Source organism: Fonsecaea multimorphosa (genome assembly GCF_000836435.1).
Source record: "Fonsecaea multimorphosa CBS 102226 unplaced genomic scaffold supercont1.22, whole genome shotgun sequence".
Classification (NCBI taxonomy): Eukaryota; Fungi; Ascomycota; class Eurotiomycetes; order Chaetothyriales; family Herpotrichiellaceae; genus Fonsecaea; species Fonsecaea multimorphosa.
The window spans coordinates 25612-51279 of record NW_015971656.1 but is presented as its reverse complement, the minus strand read 5'-3'; the positions used below and the strand labels follow the sequence as shown (position 1 = coordinate 51279).

Sequence of the window (25668 nt, the reverse complement as noted above, 5' to 3'; positions counted from 1 at the left end):
GCATCGCATGGAGCTGGTTTGAATACCCATGAGTGGCCTATTCGAGAAAGCTAGGGGGAAAGAAGAACACCTGAAACCTGAAGATTACGTTCAGGTGCAACATCGACACTGGCTGTAATGTCACTATGGCTTCCATCGGCAAGAATTTCATTTGAAGGTGCGAACAGACATGACAACAGGGCTTCGCCGAGTTTCGTGATTTTATTGCTGGCCCGTATCTCCGCTCTTTCACAGGCAATACCCTCGAGTCATCGGCCTTACCTTCTCAACTTTCCATCAACATCTCCACCGAACTGTCGTGTCATAGATCTTTCTCACAGTGATTTTCGAAAAGACCAGACCTCGTCGGTACTGGCGGGACATCAAGCGTCGAGAACCACAAAGACAAAGGAAATAAGCGTCGATTGGGGAAGGTTTCGGTAAATCCTTGTCAACAATATAAAGAACCTGCCAAGCGATCTGGACGCTTTCCCCAAACCTCGACTACTTCTGAGTCTGTTCTGCTTCTTGAATAAGCTTTCTCAAGGTGTCGGCACTCTTGAGTAAAAGAGCTCTCTCCTCTTGGTTCAGTGGTATGTTAAGTGATCTTACTATTCCCCGTCGTCCAAGTACTACTGGTAAACTCAAGCAACATCCGAGGTCGTCAACCCAGTGAGAAATCGGACGAACATTTCGTTGGTCAAACAAAATCGACTTGCAGATCGCAGCACTCAGGGCGCCAATACCGTAGGCTGTAGCTCCTTTGGCTTCGATGATATTTGCCGCTTTGTCTTTTGTTTCCAGCGCAACAGCTTTGCGGTCAATGGACGTTCCCGGCAATAGACATTGATCCAATGGTACGGCACCGATGGTGACGCAAGACCAAGCAACCTATGGCTCGTGATCAGCGCAACGATCGAGCTGCCTCTGGCCCACTAATATCTTACCATCTGAGATTCGCCATGCTCACCAAGCACGTAAGCATCCACACTGCCAGCGTCCACACCAAGCTTTGCGGCCAGGATGCCTCTCAGTCTCGCACTGTCGAGGAAGGTCCCACTTCCGATAATCTGGCCTTGAGGTAACCCAGAATACTTCTGGCAAAAGTAGGTCAATACATCCACAGGATTGGCTACAAGTAGAATGACGGTGTCCTCGCGGAACGGTTTCATATCATCTGTAGCAGACTTCAGGATCGCCAAGTTACGACCCAGTAGATCGGTCCTTGATTCGCCTGCGACGAATATATTCAGCAAATCTTTGCACGGTAAAGGGAAACTCGAGAACTTTACCTTGTCTCTGTTTTGCACCAGCACTGATGACGACGATGTCGCATTGTCCAGCCTCCTTGTGAGTTGCGCCTCGAATCCTGACTCCGCCGCCTCTGAACGTAAATTAGTCGACTGCTGCGTTACGCTTGGAGGAACGAACCCAACGGCACCATGGTAAGTGGTGGTATCCTCGAGGTCTTTAACTTGCGCGTCTCGCTGCTTAGTGTTCGGGTCGACCAGAAGAACCTCGCTTGCAACAGGATTCAAGATGAGGCAAAGTGCTATTGCCGAACCCACACTTCCTGCACCGAGGATAGCAATACGCGATCTATCAGTCGCTACCTCCGGATCCATTGGTGAGGGTTCCATTGCGGTGTATAGGGTCAAACCAGGACAGTAACGTGTGGGAGAGGTATTGAATGTGGAATGTCAGCAGCGTGAGTGACGGAGGCGAGGCTGGGGGAGGAGCTGAGCTCAAGCATTTCGAGGGCACTCGGGGCGTGGGATGATTTCACTGCTTGGCTGGCCTATCTACTTCGAACTGACCTCTGGCATCCCACCAATCGAGATCTGTTGTTATCACGGCACGTGCAGGGAGAGGCTTGAGGGGTAATCAGCTCTGACCTTTTTGTCCAAAACTCTACTGGGAGATTGTTGTCCCGCTCATTGGCTCCCAGACAATGAACAGCAGAACCTAGATTCCCGAGGCAGATTGTTGTTGGCGAATCTCTCTGTGCCTCTTCAACCATGGGCCAGCTGTTTCCCTGCTGCCCTTTACAATAGAGGGAGAATTCAAGAGTCCTATACGTGCACCGTCGACTGTAAGACGGACATCGGTACATATAACTGATGTGAAAGAATAAATCCGTTAGTGGCTCAGGGCAATCTACCCGGAGATCAAGCTGAGCACAACAGAAGACCATATCAAATGATGAAGACCGGCATAATCTCTGGTAGAATCTCGGTCCACCTTCTCTCTGATTGGACTTTCCAAAACTCCTGCAAGGCTGCCAGCGCAGTCGGGATATTATGAAATCTGGTGCGCGAAAATACTTCTTGAAGTCGCATTGTAAAGAACTCGCGATGTTCTAGTGTCGAGCTTTCCGCAGCAGCAATGAAGTATACCCAAACGAGCGTATGATGCCCTGGTGTAGCAGGATGGATTTGCTCACATAGGCTCTTGAGGCGTTCGAGATCCACGACAGTCTCATAATGAGGCGGGCCGCTTGTGACCCGTTTCAAGTATATATTGCAGGCCATATGTATGGCGGCCTTGTAAACCCCGATCTGAGGCGCAAGCGTAGGGTGGAAAATGGCTGCGTTGGAAATGAAATCAAAGTACGCAGCAGGTCGTGCGCTCAGAGTCAAAGTGCCGGCGCTTTCTCCTAGGAGAGGTTGGGCAAAGAGAGTCATCATACGAGTCTGTTCCATCAGGAATGAGTGCATCACGCTCTCTCGGCCGTCTCTCGCATTCGCGGCCGCGAGGTGCTGAAGTATCTTGAACAGGTAGGGGAGGTTGGTACCACCCGTGATTGTTTCGCCTGTCAACAGAATGATTATCGTGGTCCAAGCGAAGATGTCGACGAGATCGAGCTGAGTAGATGTGCGCAAGCGAAGCTCTGATATAATGGCTTGAAATCCGGCTTCAGCACGAGACTGCAAACCCGGCCGTTGATGAGCGAGGTGGTGCATGGCGACAACACATACAGCAGATCTGACAAGTTGATCTTCAAAGGCGATTGGAAGTATGAGATCACGGTAACCGTTAAACTTGCCGTCCAAGACCACCATCACTGGGGCAATTGTTGAAGAAAAGTGAGCAAATAATTCTCGATATTGCGCCCCCATCGGCTGGAGGGCTTTTGGAACCTCATTATGGCAGACTCCATCACGATGTATGGAGTCGGACAGGAGGCAGGCTGTGGGTTCAAATGTCGATTCTGCCGAGTACCGGGTAAATGTCCCCGCGACCGGAAGTGCCCTCGGTGCCTCCTCTCCGCCTGAAGTGTCAACAGGGAACGTTGGCAAGCTATGGTCTCCGTCTGAAGTCAGCTCGTTGTCCTCAAAGTCGCGAGATGTTGAGGCTGGACTGAATCGGTGTAGAGTTGAAGTTGTCGAGCCATCTGGCCATAATAGAAAGGGCGTTGTTTTTTGCTCTGGTCGCTCTGAAACACTTTCAACCTGGTCGATCGGGACTGCGCGGCCCGTAAATCGACCACGGGAAGCTATACCATCATTGAACCTATATCGGATTCCATAACCGGGACAGTCAAGGCCCTTGCGCAGGCATTTATTACACTTTGGACGGGATTGATCGCACTTGATGCGTCGCTGCGAGCAATTGTGGCATCCTTGCCCATCTCAGCGCGAATGTTGATTTGGACAACGTGGCAAACTCACCAGTCAGCTCCTTCCGCATTTTATCAGTCTGTATCAAGCGAGATTATAGTACCTTGTCTGAGAGGCATGTTGAGGCAGGGTTCTGATGCTGCGATCGATAGGAGACCAGACTGATTCGGTGAACACGAGGACGGCGGGGGGACTTCAAGTGAGCCTCGTGCCGACCGGCCAATTTCTTGGCTGGGATTTCTGGGCTGCTCTTGGCTACGCCTCAATAACATGGTCCGTTAAGGCAGCGTGGGCAGCCACCCGCCCGGCCTCAACATTAGTCAGAGGTCCTCAAAGTGTCTTGAATCGCCAGACGACAGAGTCCAATATCGTGTTTTTATTCAAGTGCGCAAATGTCTCATACTCTTATGGTGAAGGCTTTAAGCAATTTATTGGAGGTCCGTCACAGCCGGCTTGCTCTCGACACCGGAACCTCCTGTCGGACCGTTAAGGCCGCTTCCGTCCCAGATTGAATGGCACCATCAATGAAACTCCTCCACCCTCCAGCCGCCCAGTCCGAATTAGCAAACAGTACGGGTCCTTGTCGCTTTCTTAGAGACTCCAGATACTGCATCTCCATTCCCGGTCTATACCACACCCTGAACACGGTTAGGCCTGATGGTCTTAGTTGAATAGCAGTCTACTTACCATGCTCCTTTGGCGAATTCATCCTTGGACCAGTTATGGAACACCTGACGTACGACTTGTCAGCTCTGTCGGTCTCACACCATAGAGGGATTTGCACTCACGACGCGGTCAATTTCCATAGGCCCAAACTCTCTGATAGCCTGAAGGGTCTGATTGATGTCTTCATCGGCATGCATATGGTTCACATCGCCTCCGAAAAAGACGCAATGGGTTTTTCCTGCGGCGGTTGTGCCGTCCGCCACTGCAATGACGAGTTTGTTATGAGGGTAGGTAACACCGCTCCAAGATCTCAGTTCTGGGTCTTTAATGTCCGCGTGGACCTTGACACACTGATTCACATGCTTCAGTGCGATAGCCTCGCGCTTCGCTTGATCCAAAGGAGGATTGAACCCGATGTTCCCGAGTACATTCAGTGGCGCAGTGCAGATAACCCTAGTAGCTGAGAAATGTCGGCCATCCTTTGTCCAGACTTCTACCGGGCGCTTTGATGAGTCAATCCTAGCAACAGCGGTGTTGAAAGAATAGGATAGATTGCCGCTTGCCACTGACTCGTCGAAGAAGCGCTTGGCAAAGCCAGATTGGCCGCATTTGAGCTTGTAGACGATGATGGTGTCCAGAAGCGTTTTGTAATCGTAGTTGGCAGCCGCCCACCAGCGGAGGAAATCAAGAAATGCCGAGTTTTCCGTCGTCCCGCCACTGCAAAGGAGTACAAAGGCCTCGACAGCGTGCCTCTCGTCGCTGGAAAGGTCGTGGCTGATTTGGGAAATTCTGTCTGCTACCGATAGGTTCGCATATTTGAACACTTCTCCATTCGAGTGTGCGTTGAAAGGGAAAGGCATCACAGTCCTCCCGAGGTTACCGTCGACATTGACGAATTTCTCGACGGCCCGAGCGAAAAGTGAGTCCTGGAGATGGTCAGCTGAAAAGAACGAATCGCATCTCCGCCAGCTCACCTCCTCCTTGTGACTCATGTTCCTGACTCCTGCTGCTGTCTTGAAGGTGAAGAAATTGTGTTTCTTGCTGTAGTCGGTAGATTGCACCATTTGGTCCTTCATGCCATATCTTGATAGTTCGCGATATACATGTGGCTGAAACCAGTGGACCCATGTGCCTCCCATTTCATAAGGGTACCCCTCAATCTCGGATGACCAAGTTCGGCCACCAAGTCTGTCTCGTCCTTCTAATAACAGAGTCTGCAACCCTGTATCCTGGTCAGCCAAAGAACAGGCCAATGCAACATGCTAAATCAGAAGAACTGACCGGCAGTGGACGTATCTCTGGCGGCCGTAAGTCCTGCATACCCTGCTCCGATGACAATCACATCGAGCACGACTTCGGAATGTTGGATCATCCGGGACGGCTCTACCACTGCGACGGATGGTATACCAGCTTGGAGCCCGCTGGTTGGAGTCCAATGCCAGCCTTCTCGTGATCTGTGCATGATTCTTTCCTACTTGTGATATCAATAGAGTCTGGAGGATGATGTTGCCAGAAGTTGAGGAAAGCCTCTTTGATCCATGGATGGGAGGCAGAGCCGTGAAATTAAATAGGTTTCGAAGTTAGGCAAGAAACTCTACCGCAGGTCTGCTCCATTCTTTCGGCCAATTGGGAATGACTCTATCAATCCTTTCAGTGATGAATAAATCCAGATGCCGACCTTTGATAAACATATCATCGGCCCTAAAACACTCATTGGTTTGAGCTGGGTGGCAAACAGCGCGGACTTTCGTCCGAGCTTCCTTTTCTGAGAAATAAAGTTTGATTCGCTACACGTACGGGGACACTTGTCTAACACGGTTAGGCCACTCATCTGACATTCCTCTTTTGGAGGGCGATAATCTGGGGTACCGGGGTATGTGGGTCACGAGCATATTCCGCTTCTCTTCGTTATTGCATTCCAAGGTCTCATCCATAGGTCTATTTAAGCGTCTGGAATTCAGAACTCTTGCGCAGACCTGGTCCGTTACTTTGTCCACCCAGCGCAGTCTGCCTTTCTGATCAACTGATATCAAGATGGGCTCCTTCGAGAAAGGAACCGTTGATACTCATGCTTACAGAACACAACCTCTGAATCAGCTCGAACAAGGTATGCACACAATTTACTCTTTCTAGTACTCTTTCTGTGGCTCTATCTACGCCAATTGGCAGAGAAATGAGCGACCGGACTGACGCATTGCTCGTACAATGGCAGTCGAGACTCAGCATCAAGGAACATTCCGGACCGTCGAGCTCTCTACCTTCGGTCTTTGTCAAGAGAGCCAGCGCGACATTGGACCCCTCGATACCATCTGTGTCGGATGGAACATCTGCAATAGCTGGGCTGGAGTGGCAGCGACACTGGCTCTGACAATCGCTCAAGGTGGTTCAGTGACGCTCATTTATGGCGTCGTCGTCTGTTTCATCATGGTTGGGTGCAGCGGCTTGACTATGGGAGAGCTTGCTTCGGTCTTCCCGACCGCTGGAGGACAGTAAGTTTCGTCTCTATCTTGTTTAATAAGAAGAAGACTATAACTTGTTTTAGGTATCATTGGACATCTATATTAGCGCCCTCGAAAGCGAGCCGTTTCCTGGTATACTGTTAACTGCTTCGGCGACTCAGGAATGCCACTGCTGACTGGAGGGACAGAGCTACGCATGTGGTATCACCAATGCTTATGCCTGGATTGCCACCACGGCTGGAATCGCCATAATTATCCCACAAGTGATCTTGGCTATCGTCATCCATTATCAACCTGGCTACGTCGCTCAAACGTGGCATTATTTTCTTCTTTATCAGGCTGTAAACTTTCTGGCTTGCATGCACAACATATTCTCATTGAAAAAGACCATGTGGGTCAATGACGTGTCATGTAAGCTTGGTCTCGACCGTGTACTTGCATTCAGCTGACTTTCGCGATAGTTGTTATCACATTAACGGGGTTCGTCACGATAATTGTTACTTGCCTCGCACGAGCACCCTCCAAACAGAGCAGCGAGTTCGTTTGGACGACCTTAGTGAACGAAAGCGGCTGGCCCGCAGGTGTAAGCTTCTTGACGGGCCTGGTGTCACCTAACTACATGTATGCAGGGATTGACGGCGCGATACATCTTGCCGAAGAATGCAAGCAGGCCGAGAAAGTTGTGCCCAGGGCTCTCGTCAGCACTTTGACAATTGGTTTTATCACAAGCTTCATGTTCGCGGTCTCAATGACATATTGCATTACAGATTTCAGTGCCGTACTTAGCACACCTACAGGGTTTGTGTCAATGATTGGGACTATATGGCAGAGAAAGATTGCTGACGCAAGATAGATTTCCTATCTACGAGATCTGGCTCCAAGCGACCCGATCTAGTGCTGCAGCCACAATCTTCATGAGCATTCTCCTCACAGCAGCTACAGTGGCCCTCATCGCTGTTCAACAGACTGCTTCACGCCTGACCTGGTCCCTCGCACGAGATAAAGCTTTGGTATGGCACAGATTCATCGGTCATGTCCATCCTTCTCTCCAGGTTCCAGTGTGGGCGCTCCTGGCTAACAATGCCATTGTGCTTATGATCGGCTTCATTTTCCTTGGATCTTCGACTGCTTTCAATGCCTTTATCGGCACGGGCCTCATCCTGCAACAAGCAACGTATGCCGTTCCGGCCGCACTGTTGATGTATCGAAGGCGGTCTTCCATGTACCTGCCTGTTAACAGGCCATTCAAGCTATTCAGCCCTCTTGCCTGGGTAGCAAACTTCTGTACTGTCGCCTTCGCCATCGTGGTCTTGATTTTCTACGACTTTCCAGTTGTCGTCCCCGTGAGCGGTTCAAACATGAGTAAGTCTACCCCAAGCTTTCAGCCTACGAATTAATCCTTGTGACTAATTCGCCATAGACTATACATCTGCGGTGATTGGGGTCATGGCGTTGTTTGCTGCACTGAACTGGCTTTTCTATGCTGGGAAGTCATACCACGGTCCAAGATTGGATTAAAAGTGGAAAACCATAAATGCGTCGATGGTAGAGCTGCCAGCCCTCGAATACGGCTTCGAAGTGGAAGGGAAGTCCTGCTTGAAAGAAAGCAGGCTTCAGAATGTTGTAGTACCTTGATTGATGCTTGCGGATTGAGTCTTTTCTTGGTCGACATCTGAGCTGACCATTTTGGCCGATCTTACTCAGGCGGTTGGTACCTCCTGAGTATGCAATAAATCCTTCATGACGGCACATGTCACGTTCCTCCCGTAATGCAGTTGTCGCCGTTCATTTCATTCGGGTTAGAAGCTATGGGAGGAGCCTGTACATCGATTCCCGCGCTTCTTGACTGGCATTCCTATACTGCTGAGTGACAATATTGACGTCTGGACAGTTGACGCCTAATACGTCATCAGGCCTAGTTCCAAGTCGTCAACCCAGCTCCCAAAAGGATCCAAGTCGCTGAAGAACAGGTTGCTCTGACCTGCAAGTAGACCGTTGTTATGCCCAACCCGGCCGTCTTGCGTATCAGATGGTTGGTAGCCATGGACGATGTTGGTTGAGACTGAGCTTGGGTGTAATGATGGTGGTGGGAGAAGAGTCTCCGCAGCAGAGCTATCCTGTTCCAAGAGATGGTACTGTTTGCATAGTTCTGGACCAAAATCCTCAACAAATGGCGCAAGCCTTCCAACATCATTATCAGGCACATCAGCGAGGCTTGGACTCTGGTATGCGAGCCTCTTCATCTCGGCTAAAGCGGCTAGGGCACCCTGTGCGGAGCCCCATCTCTTCTTCATTTCTGTCAAAGATGATAGAATGATGGACAATGATTCTTCTGCACTCTCCGCGAGGCACCTGTATCGCAAGGCCAGCACCTGAGCAAGACCAGCTGCAAAAGCGTAAAATGTAAATACTGGCCCGCAATGGCATAGCTCGCCTCTGTTGAGGAGATCTTCGAAAATCCCAGCCACGAAAGAGGATGCGATGAACGATATACGTATGGACCGCTTTCGCGAAGCCGAATGTCGAGACAGAATAAATAGGGACACAAAATAAGGGACCAAGAGCTGTCTCCCTTCAAAGTTGTAGGATGCCAACATCTTCGGCGACCCATGAAAGGGTTGAAATTCTATCGGCAGGCTTTTGACCCAGCGGTAAAGGGCATTCTCCAAGGAGGTCTGTGTCTTTACCGTCATACTCTTCCGCCGAATGTTTTCTGTCAAATCTGCCAGAAGACGAACAATGCCAGAAAATGCCATGAATAAGCGTGCTCTGCTGCCAGGATTTTGGAAATCACTGGTGCTTAGAGAAGGCACATCGCTGTCGTCAAGGTTAATTGTCCTTGGTCGCCCTGTTCCTATGGATATGATATCGTCGCGGCACTGCGAGTAATCAACAAGCCGCCAGGACGTGCCAGCACAAACACTTACCACAATTGACCACCATAGCCTGCGTCGGAGGCACCTGTCCTTTTGCGTGGTAGCCTCCCTGTGTAGTCCGAGTTGGTACGCCAATCCCGCCGCAATGCGCACCCAAAACCCACTTGTACTAGTTGAGATATGCTCTGGACCTGTGGGATTGTACCATTGAAGCAACGTAACGGCGATGATGCAGGTAAGCGCGTCTGTTTCATGACCCAAAATGAACAGCAACCTGGCTTTCCGATAGAATTCCTCCGCAGAAGCCGCTAAAATATCGCTTGATGCTACCCTGCTACCGGCCAGAAGCACGGCGTTGAGTAAGAGAGGAGACGTTCCATTGGCCTGGAGTTCTGCCACATCCGAACACTCGAGCACAGGCGTCCATGGAGAACAATACTTGAAATAGCTGTCGATCAGACTTGCAAGTACAGACCTCTGCGGCAACTCGAAAGCTTTTTGTAGTTGAAGTAGTTCAGAATCTGTCTGGGATAATAGTGAGGTATCACTCTGAACCTGCACCATTTCCTCGCGAAATCTGATGTCGTCGTTCCCAATATAGTCGCTCCTACCCACATGGCTTTCCGTCGTGGCTACATATTCGGGAGATCCGATGGATTCCTTCTGGGAATTCTCTATCAGAGCCTCTGATGCAACTTCGACATCGGTCTCCCACTGTCTTCCAGGGTGAAGGATTGGAATCTGAGTCTGGTCATCCGACACAGCGACGGGCTGACAATTTTGCAAATCTGTTAACGCAGATGCTTCGTCATTAAGACGGCACTCGCGAGGAGCTTCCCGGCTCTGTGAACTCGTATGGTCTGCTGACAAGTATCGCGGGCGCTTTCTCTGATGTGGTTTGCATATAAGACCTCCCAGCCTGCAATTGGTGCAGGGCTGATGGCATGAGCTGAAGTCACATTTGATCTGAAAGGTTCATATATCAGTCTTATCGGTCAAACTGATTCTGGCCTTGTGTACCTTTCGTCGATGGCATATATCACATGCTTTCTTCGTCCTGGTCAATGTCGACATCTAGGTTGAGTTTATCTGGAGCAGGAGGAGCTGTCTCAGAGAGGTAGCTTGTCAGCGCCAAAACGGGCATTATCTCACCCAAGACCACTAGGTACCTAGTACCTAAGTGCGGGGTTTCGGCATTACATGCCGAGACAAAAAAGATATGTAAAGACTTATGCGCACCTATCTAAGCTGCCTTGGTAGATATCAGACACTTCGAGAGTCCCGACTATAAGTCCGTGGTCTTCGACCTTGAATACCGCAGAGAGGGATTGGTTCTGGGATTGTACATCATAAAGTCTCTGGTTGACGAAAATTACCACCGACGGCCTTGAAAAATCTTTACGGCCACTATGTCGTGACGGAAATGATCTCCTCGGAGGTGATTACGTCGAAACATGTCGAAGGACGGAACGTTACCGAGCCGGTGTCAGATCGAGCCTACAACCTCGCCCGTACTTGCGGCTCGAGTTGGTAGAATTGCCGGAACGCCTCAAGACATGCTGGGTTTATCACTGTAGAACTTATCGTTCCTGGTATCTTCCCTGTTGAGATGACTTCTTTGACAAGGGTCTCGACCTTCTTGCCATTTGATGTCATCGGGATCTCCTTCACTTCGACCACAAAACGTGGAACATGCCTGGGGCTGAGGGACTTGCGGATGGTGTCTTTCAGTAGTTGCTCTAACTCATTGGTAAAGGAGTGCCCAGCACGCATGACGACAAAAAGGAATACGGACTCGTCGAAGTCAACACCGTGCCTCTTTCGACCAACGCAGAGGCTGATGGCGATTGTGTTCGACAAAGGAGCCGCTTCAGTGATGGAGTAGATCTCTGCGGAGCCGAATCGTATGCCTTGCGGGTTAAGCACGCCGTCACTGCCGGAGTTAGTATCTTGGTCTTTGTAGAGCTGGTATGATATACCTTCTCCCGTGCACTATCCACCCTTTCGTGATAGGGTTCACACTCGCCCAATCATGCTGAGCCCAACAGGGGAACGAGTATCGACTGAAATACGATGCTCGGTACTTTTCACCTTGCGTATCGCCCCACATATAAATGGGCATGGAGGGAAATGGTTTTCGGCAGACAAATTCTCCAGCTTCCCCAGTGTCCTTGATCGAATGGCCATCAGTGGGATCCGCTATATCGACATCATGTCCGAGGATGGGCATTTGGATTTCTCCTGGGAAAACCGGGCCGGCAGGATCGGTTCCGCACCAGGAAGTGACCAGGTCCGTTCCTCCAGTCACGCTTGTCAGATGCACGTTCGAGGGAAAGACGTTGTAAAACCAGTGATACTGGTCCGAAGCAAGATGAGATCCTCCGGTCTGCACCATTCGTAGACTCGAAAGATCATATTCTGTCTTGGGTGTACACCTTGTTGACTCCAGCTCTTTGAGATATTTTGGTGAGGCACCCCAGTAGTTCACTTTGAATTTTTGAACAATTTCAAGCATGCACTGAGGCTTCGGCCAGGTAGGCGATCCGTCGTACAAGATCAGAGTGGCTCCCATGGCAAGGTGGCCGACCATGATGTTCCAGAGGACCCACGATGTACTTGAATATTGGAAGACAACTTCTCCTGGCTTCAGGGAATTGTGGAGCATTCCGATTTTCTTGTGCTGAATGATAGCCGCATGACTGTGCACAAGGCACTTTGGAGGACCCGACGTCCCACTGGAGTAAAGAATGTAAAGAGGTGTCGTGAACGCGAATCTGGCAAATTTCAGTTCGTCCGCGTCTTTCGACCTGCCCAGGAAGGCCGAGAGCGGCTGGAGAGCCTCCTCAAGTCCCACAGGTATGACAAACAGCTCTGGGCTCGGTTTGAGGAGCTTCATTATTGCAGAAATCTTGGTTGCATTGGAACGCTGTTTGCCCTTGTAAGTGACGTGGCTATCGGCAAACAGGATGGATGGCTGTACTTGTTGCAGCCGAGAAATACATCCCTGGAGAAGTTAACGGGTCCCGAGCCTCTTTTCATGGGGTCCTACCTCAAGCCCAAGATCAGGAGCAATCGAAGTAAAGATGGCCCCAATGCTCGCCGAACCAAGGAGCAATGCAACTGACCAGACTGACGTGGATATCAGAGCGGCTACTCTATCACCCTTTTGAATCCCGCTTCTGATCAGAGCGCTCCTTATTCTCCGCACATTTTCCCGCAACGTGGACCATGTCCAGACTTCGCCAGCGAAGTGTTGACTTTCCCTCAACCCAATCAGCGCAGGGCTTCGATCATCAATGAGTGGCTGGATCAGCACATTCTCCGCGTAGTTGATTGATGCACCCTCGAAGAATGGCGGCACTTCTGAAATGGATATGGCTGGATTGTAAGCATATTTTATTCCTGGAGGCAATGCCGGTATCAAGCCCACAAAATGCCAGAGATCGATCCAGAAAGCTTGAGGGTCCGTCACGCTCCATCTCTGCAGTTCGTGGGAGTCATTCAACTGGAGATTGAACTTCTTGTTGACATGCTCTCTGTAAATGTTCATAGGTATCTGACCAGCAGGAGTTATGGGTTTCCATATTGGTGAAAGTTGCGTTGCGCGATCTGGAAATCCATCTCGTATAGGTAAGATATCGTTCGCCGTGGAAGCAGCCATCTTGACAGCTATCGATGTGCACGAAGACCGAAGGATATGGACGTCATCACTTACACTGGTGAGATTTCAATTCAAAGGCGACATGAACATTATGTAGTCTCTGAAGTACCTTTTGCGAAGGCTCGGATGCGGCCCAACCGTGTGTTTTGCATTTGCCGCTTTACGCCGAGTAACAGCCGCACAGGAAAAAATTACCTACTTCAAGGCTCAACTTTGTATATGAGCGTTTTGAATTTCCCTTCAGACGCCGAGACCCGCATGTGTCCACTAGGCAGTAGTCGGCGCCGTACGGCACGGCGGGATACTGCAATGAAGCGAGGAGAGCATTTAACATGGGCAGACAATCTCAAACTGCAAAGAAATCGTTAGATTGTCACCGTCAATATCGCAAGAATGTCTCTCAAGCCTTCCACTGTGGACAATGGGTTTATCTTGTATCCGCCCGCTCTGGAGAATCCTTTCACATCAGATGAGTCGTATCAACGAGTCCTCGAATGGTACCTCCCACCGGACATCCTCGAAACTGTCAAACAACGTCTCACCCTATTTGCCGAGAAGGCTATCTCGCCAGAGATCAATGAGTTGATATCAAACGCGGAATCGCAGCAGCCCTACGTCAAGACCCATAATGTATGGGGTGCCCGTTACCCATATGATAGGCTGGTGACCAGTCATGGATGGAAAGAATTGGGAAAGTGGGGATCTAAAAATGGGTAATTGATCACCAAAGTATCTCAACGTCAAGGTCTAACATGGTGGCAGTGTGATAGCACTCGGCTACGAAGAGGAGTTCAAACAATACCGGAGGCTTGTTCAACATGCATTGTGAGTCTTGTCAGACATCGAACCTGGTAAAGCGTCTACTAACGGCATAGTAACTATACATTTTCTGCGTCCTCCGCGGTATATTCATGCCCGGTTTCGATGACTAGCGGAGCGGCACGGCTCGTATATAAGCAGTTGGGCTCCGTGCCAGCCGGTCATCCGTTCCATGAAATTTATCGTCTTCTTACCGCCCGGGAAGGGAACTGGATCTCATCTCAGTGGATGACGGAGAGACCAGGTGGTAGCGATGTCCAGAACTCTGAGACGATTGCTGTGTTCTCTCCGCTGCCCAACAAGACAGGGCGCTACGGGAATATTGAAGAAGGGGACTACCTTGTGTCCGGGTTCAAATTCTTTTCATCGGCTACCGACTGTAACATGGCGCTTATCCTGGCAAAAACAGAATCTGGTCACCTCAGTCTCTTTGTTGCACCAACACGAAAGACGGTGGTTATTGACGGGAAAACGCAGCAAATGACAAACGGGATCCGAATTCATCGTCTCAAAGCAAAGATGGGCACCAAAGAACTCCCAACCGCCGAATTGGAGCTCAACAACGTGAGAGCGCATCTTATTGGTCCTTTGGATCGCGGAATCGCTACCATTGCACTTCTTCTGAATGTCACCAGAACCCACAACTTTATTACTGCTTTGTCTTGCTGGCGTCGGGGCATGGCTATCGCTAAGAGCTTTGCAAAGGTCCGCACCACGATCAATCAGCCTTTGTGGACCTTTCCAATGCACCTCCGAATGCTAGCAAATATGGAAGTGAAGCACCGAGGCGCACTCCAACTCGCATTCTTTACTACTGCATTGCTAAGTTTCGCGGATAATGGATTTCCTCCGAAACATGTTCAACGAAACGGCTACGTACCTCTACCAACTCCAGGAGAACAGACCGACGTCATCCTGAGGACTCTGACCGCGACGACCAAGGCCGTGATCTGCAAGACCGCCACGCTTGCGCTGCAGGAGTGCCAGGAGGCTATGGGCGGAGTTGGATATATGGATGAGCCAGACGAGCCAGAATACAATATCTCACGCCTCATGCGTGACACTGCAGCCAATATGACGTGGGAGGGTACCACAAACGTGTTAAGCAGTGAGGTGGTAAGACATCTCTTGAACAAGAACGGACAGCATCTATCTGTTTTCAGCGCATGGATAGAGCACGCCATTTCGCAAGTTGGAGATGCTGAAATTAGAACAAGGCTGGAATGCGCATGGAGTGAATATTTCAAGATCCTGGACAAGAAGCGCGGTGATTTGGTTGCAGCTCTCGCCAACGGGCGGCATTTCATGTTCACCCTCGCGTGGCTAGTGGCGGGTACCCTGCTTGCACTTGACGCAGAAAGGGACATGAATGCGATTGCTACGGAGATTGCGCGACGATGGGTTCTGGAAGGTGAAGGAAATATAGGGGACTTTCATCTATCGAGCGTTGTCAAGGCGTCGGAGCGCACGCTGCCAATTAGTGACCGGGACAAGATCAACTGGGATTGTCGAATTGTCTGGGATGTTGACCTGCCTGGAGGCTCTGCAACAGGTTATCGGGCGACAGGGGGAAACACAGCCCGTTCCAAGCTATAGCGATAATAATGATCGTGGCCCTTCACCTTGTTGGATTTCATGTAAATGCAGCTGGTAGTTCCGTTGGCAACCCTGCTATCAGTCCTACTCAAGGATCAGGTGCTCATTTAGATGGATATACTCGGTGGGTATCTTATAATCGAAACGTGGCCGATATCCTGTACGGGTTTCACGTTGGTTAACCGTTGCCGAACCTCGGCTGAAAGAAGCTGCGTTTTCGCAACCTCGCGGTTCGACTTTCAACGTATCTTGTTTCTTGGGGATTCTAGTTTTTATCCAGCTTTGACAAGCAGACTTCAATGATGGCAAGCACTCTCGCAGAGCAAATTGGTGTCGAAGAGACTGGGCCAGACGAGTTTTACTCACGGTTTCCGCCCGCAAGAGGAGCTAATCAACTACCAATTGCTTACGGGGGTTGTACAATAGCCGTCGGTGTCCATGCTGCATTTCGCACCGTCAAGCCCGGTTACAATCTCTACTCGGTCCTCGGACACTTCCTTGGGCCAGCAAGGACAGATCAAAGGTTGATATGTCGAGTTCAGCGTTTGCGGGACACGAGAACATTTGCTACTCGGCGTATTGATATCTGGCAAAGCCTCCCGAGCGGGGAACAGCGTCTCTGCATGACACTGCAGACCGACTTCCACGTCAGTGAACCAGCAATGATGGAATACTCCTCGCCTCCGGAGACTCGATATAGCGACGTGAGTCAGTGTCCGCCTGTGGAGAAAATGGCCGAAGAGCTTGTGGCAAAAGGCTACATCACTGAGGAAGCTGCCAGTGGTTACCGCACTACCACCTCCATCTTGCTTTCATTCTTCGAAAATCGATTTTGTCCAGAAGGAATTTGGGGTCAGACGCTCGGTGGAATTGCGAAGCACATCCAAACGACCCAAGACCACCTTCCCATCACGTCCAAAACATCCGGGGATTGGTTTCGAGCATCGCAGGCTCTGTCCACGACAGCCGAACATTTAGCAGCTCTGGCATTCATGATGGATGCAGGTCCCTCTTTCATGCCCCTGATTCACAATCACAAAGGTATGCATGATGCCGGTGCAGCCTCAACGCTAGACTTCGCCCTGAGAATATTTGTGAACGATGTCGACATAACACACTGGCATCTGAGAGAGCGCATGACTCGGACCGCTGGAGCTGCACGAAATTATGCCGAATCAAAACTATGGGACCAGAACGGCAAAATGGTGGCTTCTATGACACAGCAGTGTATCCTGCGACCGAAACCCAAATCAAGCGCCTCGTTATAGGCCATCATCAATCGGGTCTCGAGGCACAAATGCACAGCTGTAACCACAAGTGGATCGAATAGCATATATTTATTTTCACTAGAGGAAGAACGGCAGCCTATTCTCTTGATTTGATTTGTAGACCAAAGCTTGGAGAGACAAAATAAGAGTGGGGTTCTGTTTGTCAAACGATCACGTTCTCACAGTCTTTCATGGTTTAGAAACAAGGGCGACCTGAAAGACGATGGCTTCTATATTGTTGCTGTGCCCGTGACGTTGGTAGGAGATCTAGACAGGCAATTTGGGATTCCTCATCGTTCGGTCGCAGTTTGTTAAGCCCGACAAGAGAAGAAGCGTAGAAACATACGAAAAGTTGACTTAAACTAATAGATAGAAGAGCTGGCGGACTACTCTAGCGTGACACTCAGGTACCGGGGCCCGCGATCCGCGGTGCCAGTTCGCATCTTTTCTTGGCACATCAAGCTCCATCCCGCTTCCTGTCCATCTCTGACACAAACTCACTCTTGTTCGAAATTCCTCACTCCGAGGCACCTTAGTAAGTTTTGATTGCACGGGGCTTTGCGAGTCTCTTATGAATTCTGGATTCGGCATCTCGTGTGATGGAACGAAACTCTTCCAACTCTGCCACAGCCTGTTATGCGTGCAGGTTGCGAAAATACAAATGCTCTAAGGAACGGCCAACATGCCAGCTGTGCTGGCCAAAAAACCGACCCTGTCTATATAGCGGCAAGGCTGTCCGATCTCCACTTACTCGAGCATATCTCACCTCGGTAGAAAACCGATTACAAAAATTGGAGAGCCTTTTCGCGCAACGTTTTCCCGGTGTCGACTCAGAACAGGAGCTGCAGTCGATCCCGAACGTGGGGATGAAGCAAGAACCTGTGCTGGAGACTGCCGCTACGGCCAGTCCTCAGATGGAGCGAGACGCCGGACATCAGAAAATGCTGTCTGAATCTCTGCCTGATGAAGCTGATGGGTTCGAGTGGAAGGAAGACACTACTGAACTTTCTGGACTGACTGACGGCATGGCGGCTCTCTCAGTCGAGCCTACAGGCACTGGATACTTGGGTACGTTGCTTGCAAGCCCTGCACTTTTCCACTATTAAGATTTGATGATAGGATCGACGTCTGGTGTTGTCTTCTTGAGATTTCTGCTACAATGGACGAAAGATCTACACATCAATGTCGGCCCGTGGAGGCCGATGTCGTCTCCTGGTGGCAGCATTGATAGACCCTCGCCGGTGTCACAAGGCCTAGGCATGGCAGTTTCACACCAACTCATAAGCTCCACCCTTGATGCCTACTTTGCGAACTATCACACCGCCTATCCCTTTCTTCACGAGCCGACCTTCAGAGCTCAATATGCTGAGCTGGTGCAAAGACCTGATGATCGGACATGGCACATTTTGCTTTACACGGTTTTGGCACTCGGGGCCTGGACCGTCTGCGAAGACAGTGGCGACCTCGACGACGTCTTCTACCAAAAAGCCTGCTCATACTTGCACGATCAGTCGATATTCGAATCTGCAAGTCTTTCCACCGTCCAAGCATTAGTACTCTTGAGCAACTACACACAGAAGCGTAACAAACCCAACACGGGATGGAATTATCTTGGACTGGCTGTGCGCATGGCCCTCTCTCTTGGTTTACATCGAGAACTTCCGGAGTGGAATATCAGCCTGCTTCAACGAGAAATGAGACGGAGAGTGTGGTGGGGTCTGTTCATCTTTGACAGTGGAGCGTCCATCACCTTCGGAAGGGCGATACTGCTCCCCGAACAGAGTATGATTGATGTCAAGCTGATCTTGAATGTACCAGATCCGGCAAGTAACTGGCGGCCTTACGCAGAATAGTCTAACGATCGCAGCTATTGACGCCGATGACGTCCCAAGTCCCCCACGAGGTTGAGCAACCCACAATCTACTCAAGCCTCAAAGCTCAATCTGAGCTCCATCTAGCAGCCAACGGCATGTCTAATCGCCTGTTGTGCACACCCTCCATTTCCGCCAGCGAAGCTCTGGTCTTCAATAAGCAACTCACTGGCTGGGCGGCAACAGTTCCAGATTATCTGCGCCTCGACCAGCCTAAAGCAGCTTCGTTCGACTGGTATTTGTTCGCTCGGTCGAAGCTATGGTGGCGATACTGGAACATGCAAATAATTTTGTTCAGGCCCATCATCTTGCAAGCAGCAATGGAGCAGATCCAAGGAAAGCATTCTTTTCCGTCAGAATATCAAGAATGCAAAAGGCTTTGTCTTGAAGCTGCCCACCAAACGACCGTGACGATTCAGGAATACATGGATCAACATTCGCTTGTTAGATTGGCGGCATGGTACACCCTGTGTGCTATCTGTGTTGCTGTGAATGTCAGCTTTTGCTAATTTTGCTTGCAGATATTTTCTGTTCCATGCAGCTCTCATTCATGCGGTCTGCCTGTGCGCCGAACCCCAGTCACCCTTTGCCACCAACTGGCAAGCCGATCTCGAGGCGACACGCACACTGTTGTCGACGACATTCTCTCGCAACCAACTCGCCTCTCGCATTTTGCAGGTGCTGGACCGCCTGATACCTGGGGTGACGTTTCAGGATGAAACATTGGCAGGCGGCAACATCGAATCTGGCGTGATGGATTTCTCGATGTGGCCGTTGGGGACTGATGATCCGCTCAGTGCCTTTGGCTGGCCGGAGTATGGTACGGGTGGATGAACATGATTCTGTGTTGTGTTGTCCAGAGAATTTCGCTGTTAGTCAGTGCATGGGCCGACGCTGTTGTGCATCGATCGTCTGAATATTTGCCACCTCCGATCTCAAGCTCGACCTGGGGCTCTGCATATTGGGAGGTGCGAGCCCGTGATAACTGCCGAGCTACGCTCAACACCGCCTCGAAACATGAATCGTGGTTTGGTAACGGAGGGAGCGCCAGTCTCAGTTTATGAAGGTGACGTCCGGCCTTATAAGTTTTGATCTGATTACTGCACCATTTTGAAGGTCATTCTCTTCGACGCGGGCGGCGGCTGCCTCCCTGCTGGTCTCAATTCCGGCGTGGACGTCGCGTTCGATCAGACGACGCTTCGCAATTTGAGGGGGCACATCCACAAACCACCTGCATCGCGTCAGTCACGAGTGAACGACGACGGTGTCATCCCACCTTTCGTCAAACATAGCGCTTGTCTTGTTCCACGGAGACTCGTCAAACAAGAGATAGTTGCCTTCGACAATGATGACCCGTGCAGATGAGGGCACATAAATGTCATCATCCACGGGATCTTGGATGGCGTGGTCGAAGCTCGGAAGCCGTATCGCCAATCTCGGGTCGTCCTCCTGCGTGACGGGACCCTTCTTCAGAGCCGTCACAATCTCAACAAATGCATCTGCGTCGAAGGTGAAGGGGGCGCCGCGTCGACGAAACGCTGTCTCAGGACAAGGAAACTTTGCCAAGGTCTTCTTTGGGAAGTGGAAACCATCCTACTTGGTGTCAGTAACCGGAGAAACCTTCTTATCAATGTTTGGAAAAGATCTCACCATTGGCACCACCACGACGTTGTCAATGGCTTTCTGGGGCAGCCTCTTCAGGAGCTTGCTTGACACTGTTGACTTGCCTGACCCAGGCACTCCAGCAAACGCGATCATAACCCGTCGGTCAGGATAGAGGGAAAACTTAACCAGGAGATCGTTGATCCGTTTGGAAAGAATATCGATGGTGTCCTCCAGGGTTTTGTCAACCATGGCAAGGGTCATATTGAAGTAGGAGAATGAGAGCAACGTGTTTGGAGAGCAGCGTTACCCAGTTGTGCTGTGGCCATGGCCTCGCAATGAAGACGCGCAAAACTATGATAAACCGACAACTTGTGACATTATCGGAGCACAGCGTTCCGGCAGCCAAACGGCGGGCATCACCACCCTGGTCTTTGGATCGTCTCAAAGCCGGCCCGCGTTGCCGACTTTGGCAGAGCTCCGGCTGTGAGGCAACAACCCCGAACATAGGGGCAAACGTGGGGAAGAATTCCGCGCGTGCCCCGCAAGTGGAAGGGTTCTCCCTCGAAAATGATCAGAGGCTTCTGTGCGCCTCGGATTGACTGCGTATTGGGACTTGTCCATCCTGTGCCAGAATCTGGGGGCGTCTGGACAGGACTTCTCCAGAGCTTGGCCTCGACCCGACGTACGGAGGCCCTCGATAAGCCATCTGCGCAATTGTAGTCACACCCAAGTCGCCCAGTAAGACTGCACGTGCGGGAATTGCGAACTGGGTCTGTTCTGGCTTTCGGTGTACCAATGAGCCGAACTGGCCATGTCATTGGACTTGCGACGGTGGGCCCCCCGGACTACAGTGCTCCGGCTGATACGGAGGACTCCGTCTTCGCCTTTTCTTCGAAAGAGACGGATGGAGACACGCTGTAGATCTATAAAGATGTCGAGGCGCCCGCTGATGCTACAGCTGAGCATTTGGAATACCGCACGCGAGTTTCTACAAAAAAAAACGTCATGAGTACCGAATCCGCACCGGGTGAGCATATGCTCTACGCCTCGCCGAAAACAAGTGTGACAGCCTTGCTGCGAGAAAATCCATATGTGTTTGGCCTCGCTTGTGTGGGTTCACTGGCTTCCCTACTTGCCCACCCGGACTGACTGATTCCTTCCTAGTTCGCCTCCCTGGGAGGTTTTCTATTCGGCTACGACCAGGGTGTCGTTTCTGGCGTTCTGACCATGGAATCCTTTGGAGCAGCCTTCCCTCGCATCTACCTCGATAGCGGCTTCAAAGGCTGGTTTGTGTCCAGTCTTCTTCTGGCTGCCTGGTTCGGGTCTCTCGTCAATGGTCCTATCGCCGATCGCTTCGGCCGCAAGAGCAGCATCTTGATGGCTGTTGTCATATTCACCATCGGCTCCGCCATTCAAGCTGGTGCTGTCTCCGTGGGAATGATCTTTGCCGGAAGGACCATTGCGGGTTTGTCGGTCGGAATGCTCACCATGATTGTTCCTATGTACATGTCTGAGGTCTCTATCCCTGGCATACGCGGCACCTTGGTGGTTCTGCAACAATTGAGCATCACGCTGGGAATCCTTGTCAGTTACTGGCTCGAGTATGGTACTCACTACATCGGTGGCGTGCGCTGCGACCCCTCGATCCCGTACTCTGGTGGAACTGCTTCCGATCGGACGTTTAATCCACTCAAAGATGTTGGCCCACACGGATGTACTGGACAGTCTGACGCTTCCTGGAGGGTCCCATTCGCTCTGCAGATTGTGCCTGCTCTCATCCTTGGAATGGGCATGCTGGCTTTTCCCGAGTCTCCGCGATTCATGCTCATGAAGAAGCGTGAAGACCGAGCCCTTGGCTGCCTTTCCAAGCTCTGCCGCCTCCACATCGACACCGAGGCCATCCGCAACGAATTCCTTGCCATCAAAGCCGAAGTCCTCATTGAGGAGGACTATGTCCGTTCCCACTACCCTGGCAAGTCCGGATTGAGCCTTTCCATCGCTCAGTACGTTGCACTGGTGTCGACGTGGCCTGCGTTCTGCCGTCTCTCAATTGGATGCTGCACCATGTTCTTCCAGCAATTCATGGGTTGCAATGCCATGATCTGTGAGTTTGACCGCTACCTGTTTCTCCGTACCTCCCCGATCTATGATGGTGATCGACAGATCTATCCATTCTTCTTCTGATCATTTTACAGACTATGCGCCAACCATCTTCGGACAGCTCGGATTGGCAGGCAACACCACTTCGCTCCTTGCCACTGGCGTTTACGGTATCGTCAACACACTTTCCACTCTACCGGCGCTCTTCTTGATTGATAAAGTTGGCCGCCGACCACCTCTTATATGCGGTGCCCTCGGCACCTTCGTGTCTCTCGTCATTGTTGGCGGTATCATTGGCGCCTACGGAAGTAATCTCGTCCGCCACAAAGCTGCCGGCTGGGTCGGTATTGCTTTTATTTACATCTATGGTGAGTCCATTGTCATCTCGCATGCTGGTTTCCCCGAATTGAGATGCTGTTGTCCACCCGTCCAACTCTGACAGTGGCTTCACGACCACAGACATCAACTTTTCCTACTCCTTTGCCCCTATCGGCTGGGTCCTGCCGTCCGAAATCTTTAATCTAGGCAACCGATCCAAAGCGATGTCCATCACCACCAGCACCACCTGGATGTGCAACTTCGTCATTGGCCTCGTGACTCCAGACATGCTACGCACCATAAAGTGGGGCACGTACATCTTCTTCGCCTTCTTCTGTCTCTTCGCAATGGGCTTCACTTACTTCTTCATTCCGGAGACCCGCGGCAAGTCTCTGGAGGACATGGACGTGGTGTTTGGCGACAACCTCGCTCACGAGGAGAAGACCAGGTTATTCCAGATCGCAACGCAGTTAGAGGGACGAGGCGTAGGCAACGGTGGAGACATTGAGAAGGATGGTTTCGCGCAGGAGATTGAATTAAAATGAATGGGATGATGAGTTTGGGGGAAGGTGCTTATCATGGGTCACTGTTGGGCCACGCGATGAAGTTGTTGACTATATCTAGCCGGTGTTTGAAGGGTAGGATGGTAAAGCCAAAGCCAGGCTGCTGTCGTAGAGAAATACAAAAGTTATTGGCTGCATCACGCGCATATTGCATTTGCTGCTTCGCACCCTCTTAAGTTGACATATCCAGTTTCCGCTTAGTGGATCCAAAGGGTATAGAGACTTGAGATTCAGCCTAGAAATGACGACCTGGGCCACATTGGAGGAGTTCAGCCTCTAGGTAAGCGGCCGAAAAGACCAAAAGAGCTTGACCTGGGTAATGTCGTCGATATGAGCCCGATTGGAGGTGTAAACCTCTTGGCCAAAGATATTATACAGAGGTCATTTTGGAGCTCCTGAACGATGAATTTGGCATTTGCTGTACGTCTTTGTCCGGAGCCTTCCCTTAGTCTCTCGATGTCCTGTCCTGACCTGGAAGCCGCCAGTGTGTGCTACTTCAGCAATGCTCCACCCTTTCTGAAGCGGTTGAGAGGAGCGATCAGTCCCACCGGCACCATGCACACAATCTATGAGGGGGGCACTCCCCAGTCCTGGATTTGGGCCTTCATCTTCTCGATCACACCTTCCCGTTGCAACGGAACTAATCTAGATAGATCCATGGACGTCTTGAGAGGCGGTACACCGCTCCACCGCATTGCCTCCGATTTGATACTGCTTGGCTTTTCAACGACACTTCGTATAAATGATGCCCATTGCTGTAGAGATAGCTTAGAAGGCACTGCATGTGGCACAATGAGGGAGAAATTGTGCGGCATCATGGAAAACTGCTCCACAACAGCTGTGGCTCCGGTTGACGCCGCCTGTTGTGCTACAAACATTCCTTGATCAGCGAGGCATTCTTCACCAACGCAGACCCATAAAGGTGGTGCTCCTTTCCAGTTTCGTACTGTCACTGGAGAAACAAGTGGATGGAGTAGAGCGCTGTCATCAGCATACACATGATGTCGAGGCGGCTTCGCAGGCCAGATATCGCAACGATCGAAAACCGTGAACAGCGGACCGCGAGGCCCGATAATATCGTAGGGCAGATTTAACACCTCAGAGTCAAGTGATCGAACCATATCGACATACGGAGACAGTACAGCTGTTCCCGCAGGGACAGGAATTTCGCTCTCTCGGCCATTCCAGAAGAGTTTCTGTCCCTTCCTGTTGATCTCCAGTATCAATTGAAGCAAGGCCAATGCGATGTTGCCACCGGCACTGTCACCGGCAAAACAAATGTTTCTTGCGGCGACCGAAGTGTGTAGATTCCCCTCTGTAGGGTAGAGGAGAGAAACGTATGCTGCAAGGCCTTCGACAAGAGCGGTGGGAAATGGATGTTGAGGGGCGAGGCTGTATCGTACCGCGACACATCGACCTTTGGTTTGACGAGCGAGTTCACCTGTAACCCATCTGAGTGCACGGCCCATACGCCTTGAAAGATCAGCATAAGACACACGACGGTAAGATCACAGCCTACCAGAACTGTCCACCATGGAAATAGAGTATAATCGGTCGAGGTTCAATATCACTCCCTCCAGAGCATTTGTTCTCTTTGGCTTCATGTTCAACGCTTTCCACCACCACTGAAGCCACTGTGGGAACAGTAAATGTCTCATGTCCATCTCCCAGACTTCTTATTGCGTCCGCCACAAGTTCCACAAGATTGGTATCGGTTGAAAGCGATAGTTCCTTTTTGGCGACATGGACATGATTCGGTGTCGATTCGTCACGCAGCGATTCCCTTTGAAGGTCTATGAGCCTGCCAGGAGTGGAGTTCCGTACGGAGGCTCGAATGACTTCGATGGTGTGTTCGGTTTCGTGGTCCATGGTGATTGCCCTTGGCTGAGCAGCACAAATGACAGACAATACTGAAGTCTCATGGCCAAAATCAGAGACAAAGGATTTCAATGTTGCAAAGACATGAAACTGCGTGCGTGGCAGTATGATTTCGGCTATCTGTACGTGTCTTCGAAGTATTTTTTCCAATCATCTGGAACCGTCGGATACATGCGGCTCTTACATTGATTGGCTTCTGTCTCTCCCGCTCCGCGTGTATCCGACGGAGGATTTTTGGCGCGTTTCGAAGACCGACGGTCATAGAGACAGATCCAGATATCAAACATGCACCAACCCCGCAAATTGACGGAGAAGGGCTGGGGAAAATGGATTCAAAAGGAGTCCATTCCCCAGTTCTTGATGCACGGGTAGGCTCATCCACAATACCT

The 25668-nt window shown here is 50.8% G+C and overlaps 11 protein-coding genes across 11 annotated transcripts; 5 read left to right on the top strand and 6 right to left on the bottom strand.

Moving 5' to 3' along the window:
* Positions 1–483: 483 nt before the first annotated feature.
* Positions 484–1619, bottom strand: Z520_09020 (uncharacterized protein; the record flags this gene model as incomplete). The annotated part of the gene is made up of 4 exons (XM_016779516.1): positions 484–870; positions 927–1213; positions 1272–1363; positions 1411–1619. The coding sequence occupies 4 exons, from the start codon at positions 1617–1619 to the stop codon at positions 484–486; spliced, it is 975 nt and encodes a 324-aa protein (XP_016629227.1).
* Positions 1620–2174: 555 nt separating this feature from the next.
* Z520_09019 (uncharacterized protein) lies at positions 2175–5727 on the bottom strand (the record flags this gene model as incomplete). Its single annotated transcript, XM_016779515.1, has 4 exons — positions 2175–3581; positions 4388–5191; positions 5240–5487; positions 5547–5727. 4 exons carry the CDS (start codon positions 5725–5727, stop codon positions 2175–2177), a joined length of 2640 nt encoding a protein of 879 aa, XP_016629226.1.
* Positions 5728–6470: 743 nt separating this feature from the next.
* Z520_09018 (uncharacterized protein) lies at positions 6471–8242 on the top strand (the record flags this gene model as incomplete). Its single annotated transcript, XM_016779514.1, has 6 exons — positions 6471–6754; positions 6808–6856; positions 6913–7135; positions 7186–7522; positions 7578–8086; positions 8145–8242. 6 exons carry the CDS (start codon positions 6471–6473, stop codon positions 8240–8242), a joined length of 1500 nt encoding a protein of 499 aa, XP_016629225.1.
* Positions 8243–8622: 380 nt separating this feature from the next.
* On the bottom strand, positions 8623–10744 carry Z520_09017 (uncharacterized protein; the record flags this gene model as incomplete). The annotated part of the gene is made up of 3 exons (XM_016779513.1): positions 8623–9603; positions 9652–10519; positions 10644–10744. 3 exons carry the CDS (start codon positions 10742–10744, stop codon positions 8623–8625), a joined length of 1950 nt encoding a protein of 649 aa, XP_016629224.1.
* A 353-nt stretch (positions 10745–11097) lies between these two features.
* On the bottom strand, positions 11098–13261 carry Z520_09016 (uncharacterized protein; the record flags this gene model as incomplete). Its single annotated transcript, XM_016779512.1, has 3 exons — positions 11098–11533; positions 11580–12604; positions 12650–13261. 3 exons carry the CDS (start codon positions 13259–13261, stop codon positions 11098–11100), a joined length of 2073 nt encoding a protein of 690 aa, XP_016629223.1.
* Positions 13262–13654: 393 nt separating this feature from the next.
* Z520_09015 (uncharacterized protein) lies at positions 13655–15676 on the top strand (the record flags this gene model as incomplete). The annotated part of the gene is made up of 3 exons (XM_016779511.1): positions 13655–13974; positions 14024–14086; positions 14137–15676. The coding sequence occupies 3 exons, from the start codon at positions 13655–13657 to the stop codon at positions 15674–15676; spliced, it is 1923 nt and encodes a 640-aa protein (XP_016629222.1).
* A 302-nt stretch (positions 15677–15978) lies between these two features.
* Positions 15979–16944, top strand: Z520_09014 (uncharacterized protein; the record flags this gene model as incomplete). Its single annotated transcript, XM_016779510.1, has 1 exon — positions 15979–16944. The coding sequence occupies one exon, from the start codon at positions 15979–15981 to the stop codon at positions 16942–16944; it is 966 nt and encodes a 321-aa protein (XP_016629221.1).
* Positions 16945–17543: 599 nt separating this feature from the next.
* On the top strand, positions 17544–19649 carry Z520_09013 (uncharacterized protein; the record flags this gene model as incomplete). The annotated part of the gene is made up of 4 exons (XM_016779509.1): positions 17544–18012; positions 18064–18755; positions 18812–19284; positions 19337–19649. 4 exons carry the CDS (start codon positions 17544–17546, stop codon positions 19647–19649), a joined length of 1947 nt encoding a protein of 648 aa, XP_016629220.1.
* A 219-nt stretch (positions 19650–19868) lies between these two features.
* Z520_09012 (uncharacterized protein) lies at positions 19869–20681 on the bottom strand (the record flags this gene model as incomplete). The annotated part of the gene is made up of 3 exons (XM_016779508.1): positions 19869–20046; positions 20092–20408; positions 20466–20681. 3 exons carry the CDS (start codon positions 20679–20681, stop codon positions 19869–19871), a joined length of 711 nt encoding a protein of 236 aa, XP_016629219.1.
* Positions 20682–21425: 744 nt separating this feature from the next.
* Z520_09011 (uncharacterized protein) lies at positions 21426–23383 on the top strand (the record flags this gene model as incomplete). The annotated part of the gene is made up of 4 exons (XM_016779507.1): positions 21426–21530; positions 21585–22524; positions 22616–22888; positions 22980–23383. 4 exons carry the CDS (start codon positions 21426–21428, stop codon positions 23381–23383), a joined length of 1722 nt encoding a protein of 573 aa, XP_016629218.1.
* Positions 23384–23967: 584 nt separating this feature from the next.
* Z520_09010 (uncharacterized protein) lies at positions 23968–25270 on the bottom strand (the record flags this gene model as incomplete). Its single annotated transcript, XM_016779506.1, has 2 exons — positions 23968–24874; positions 24921–25270. 2 exons carry the CDS (start codon positions 25268–25270, stop codon positions 23968–23970), a joined length of 1257 nt encoding a protein of 418 aa, XP_016629217.1.
* Positions 25271–25668: the final 398 nt, after the last annotated feature.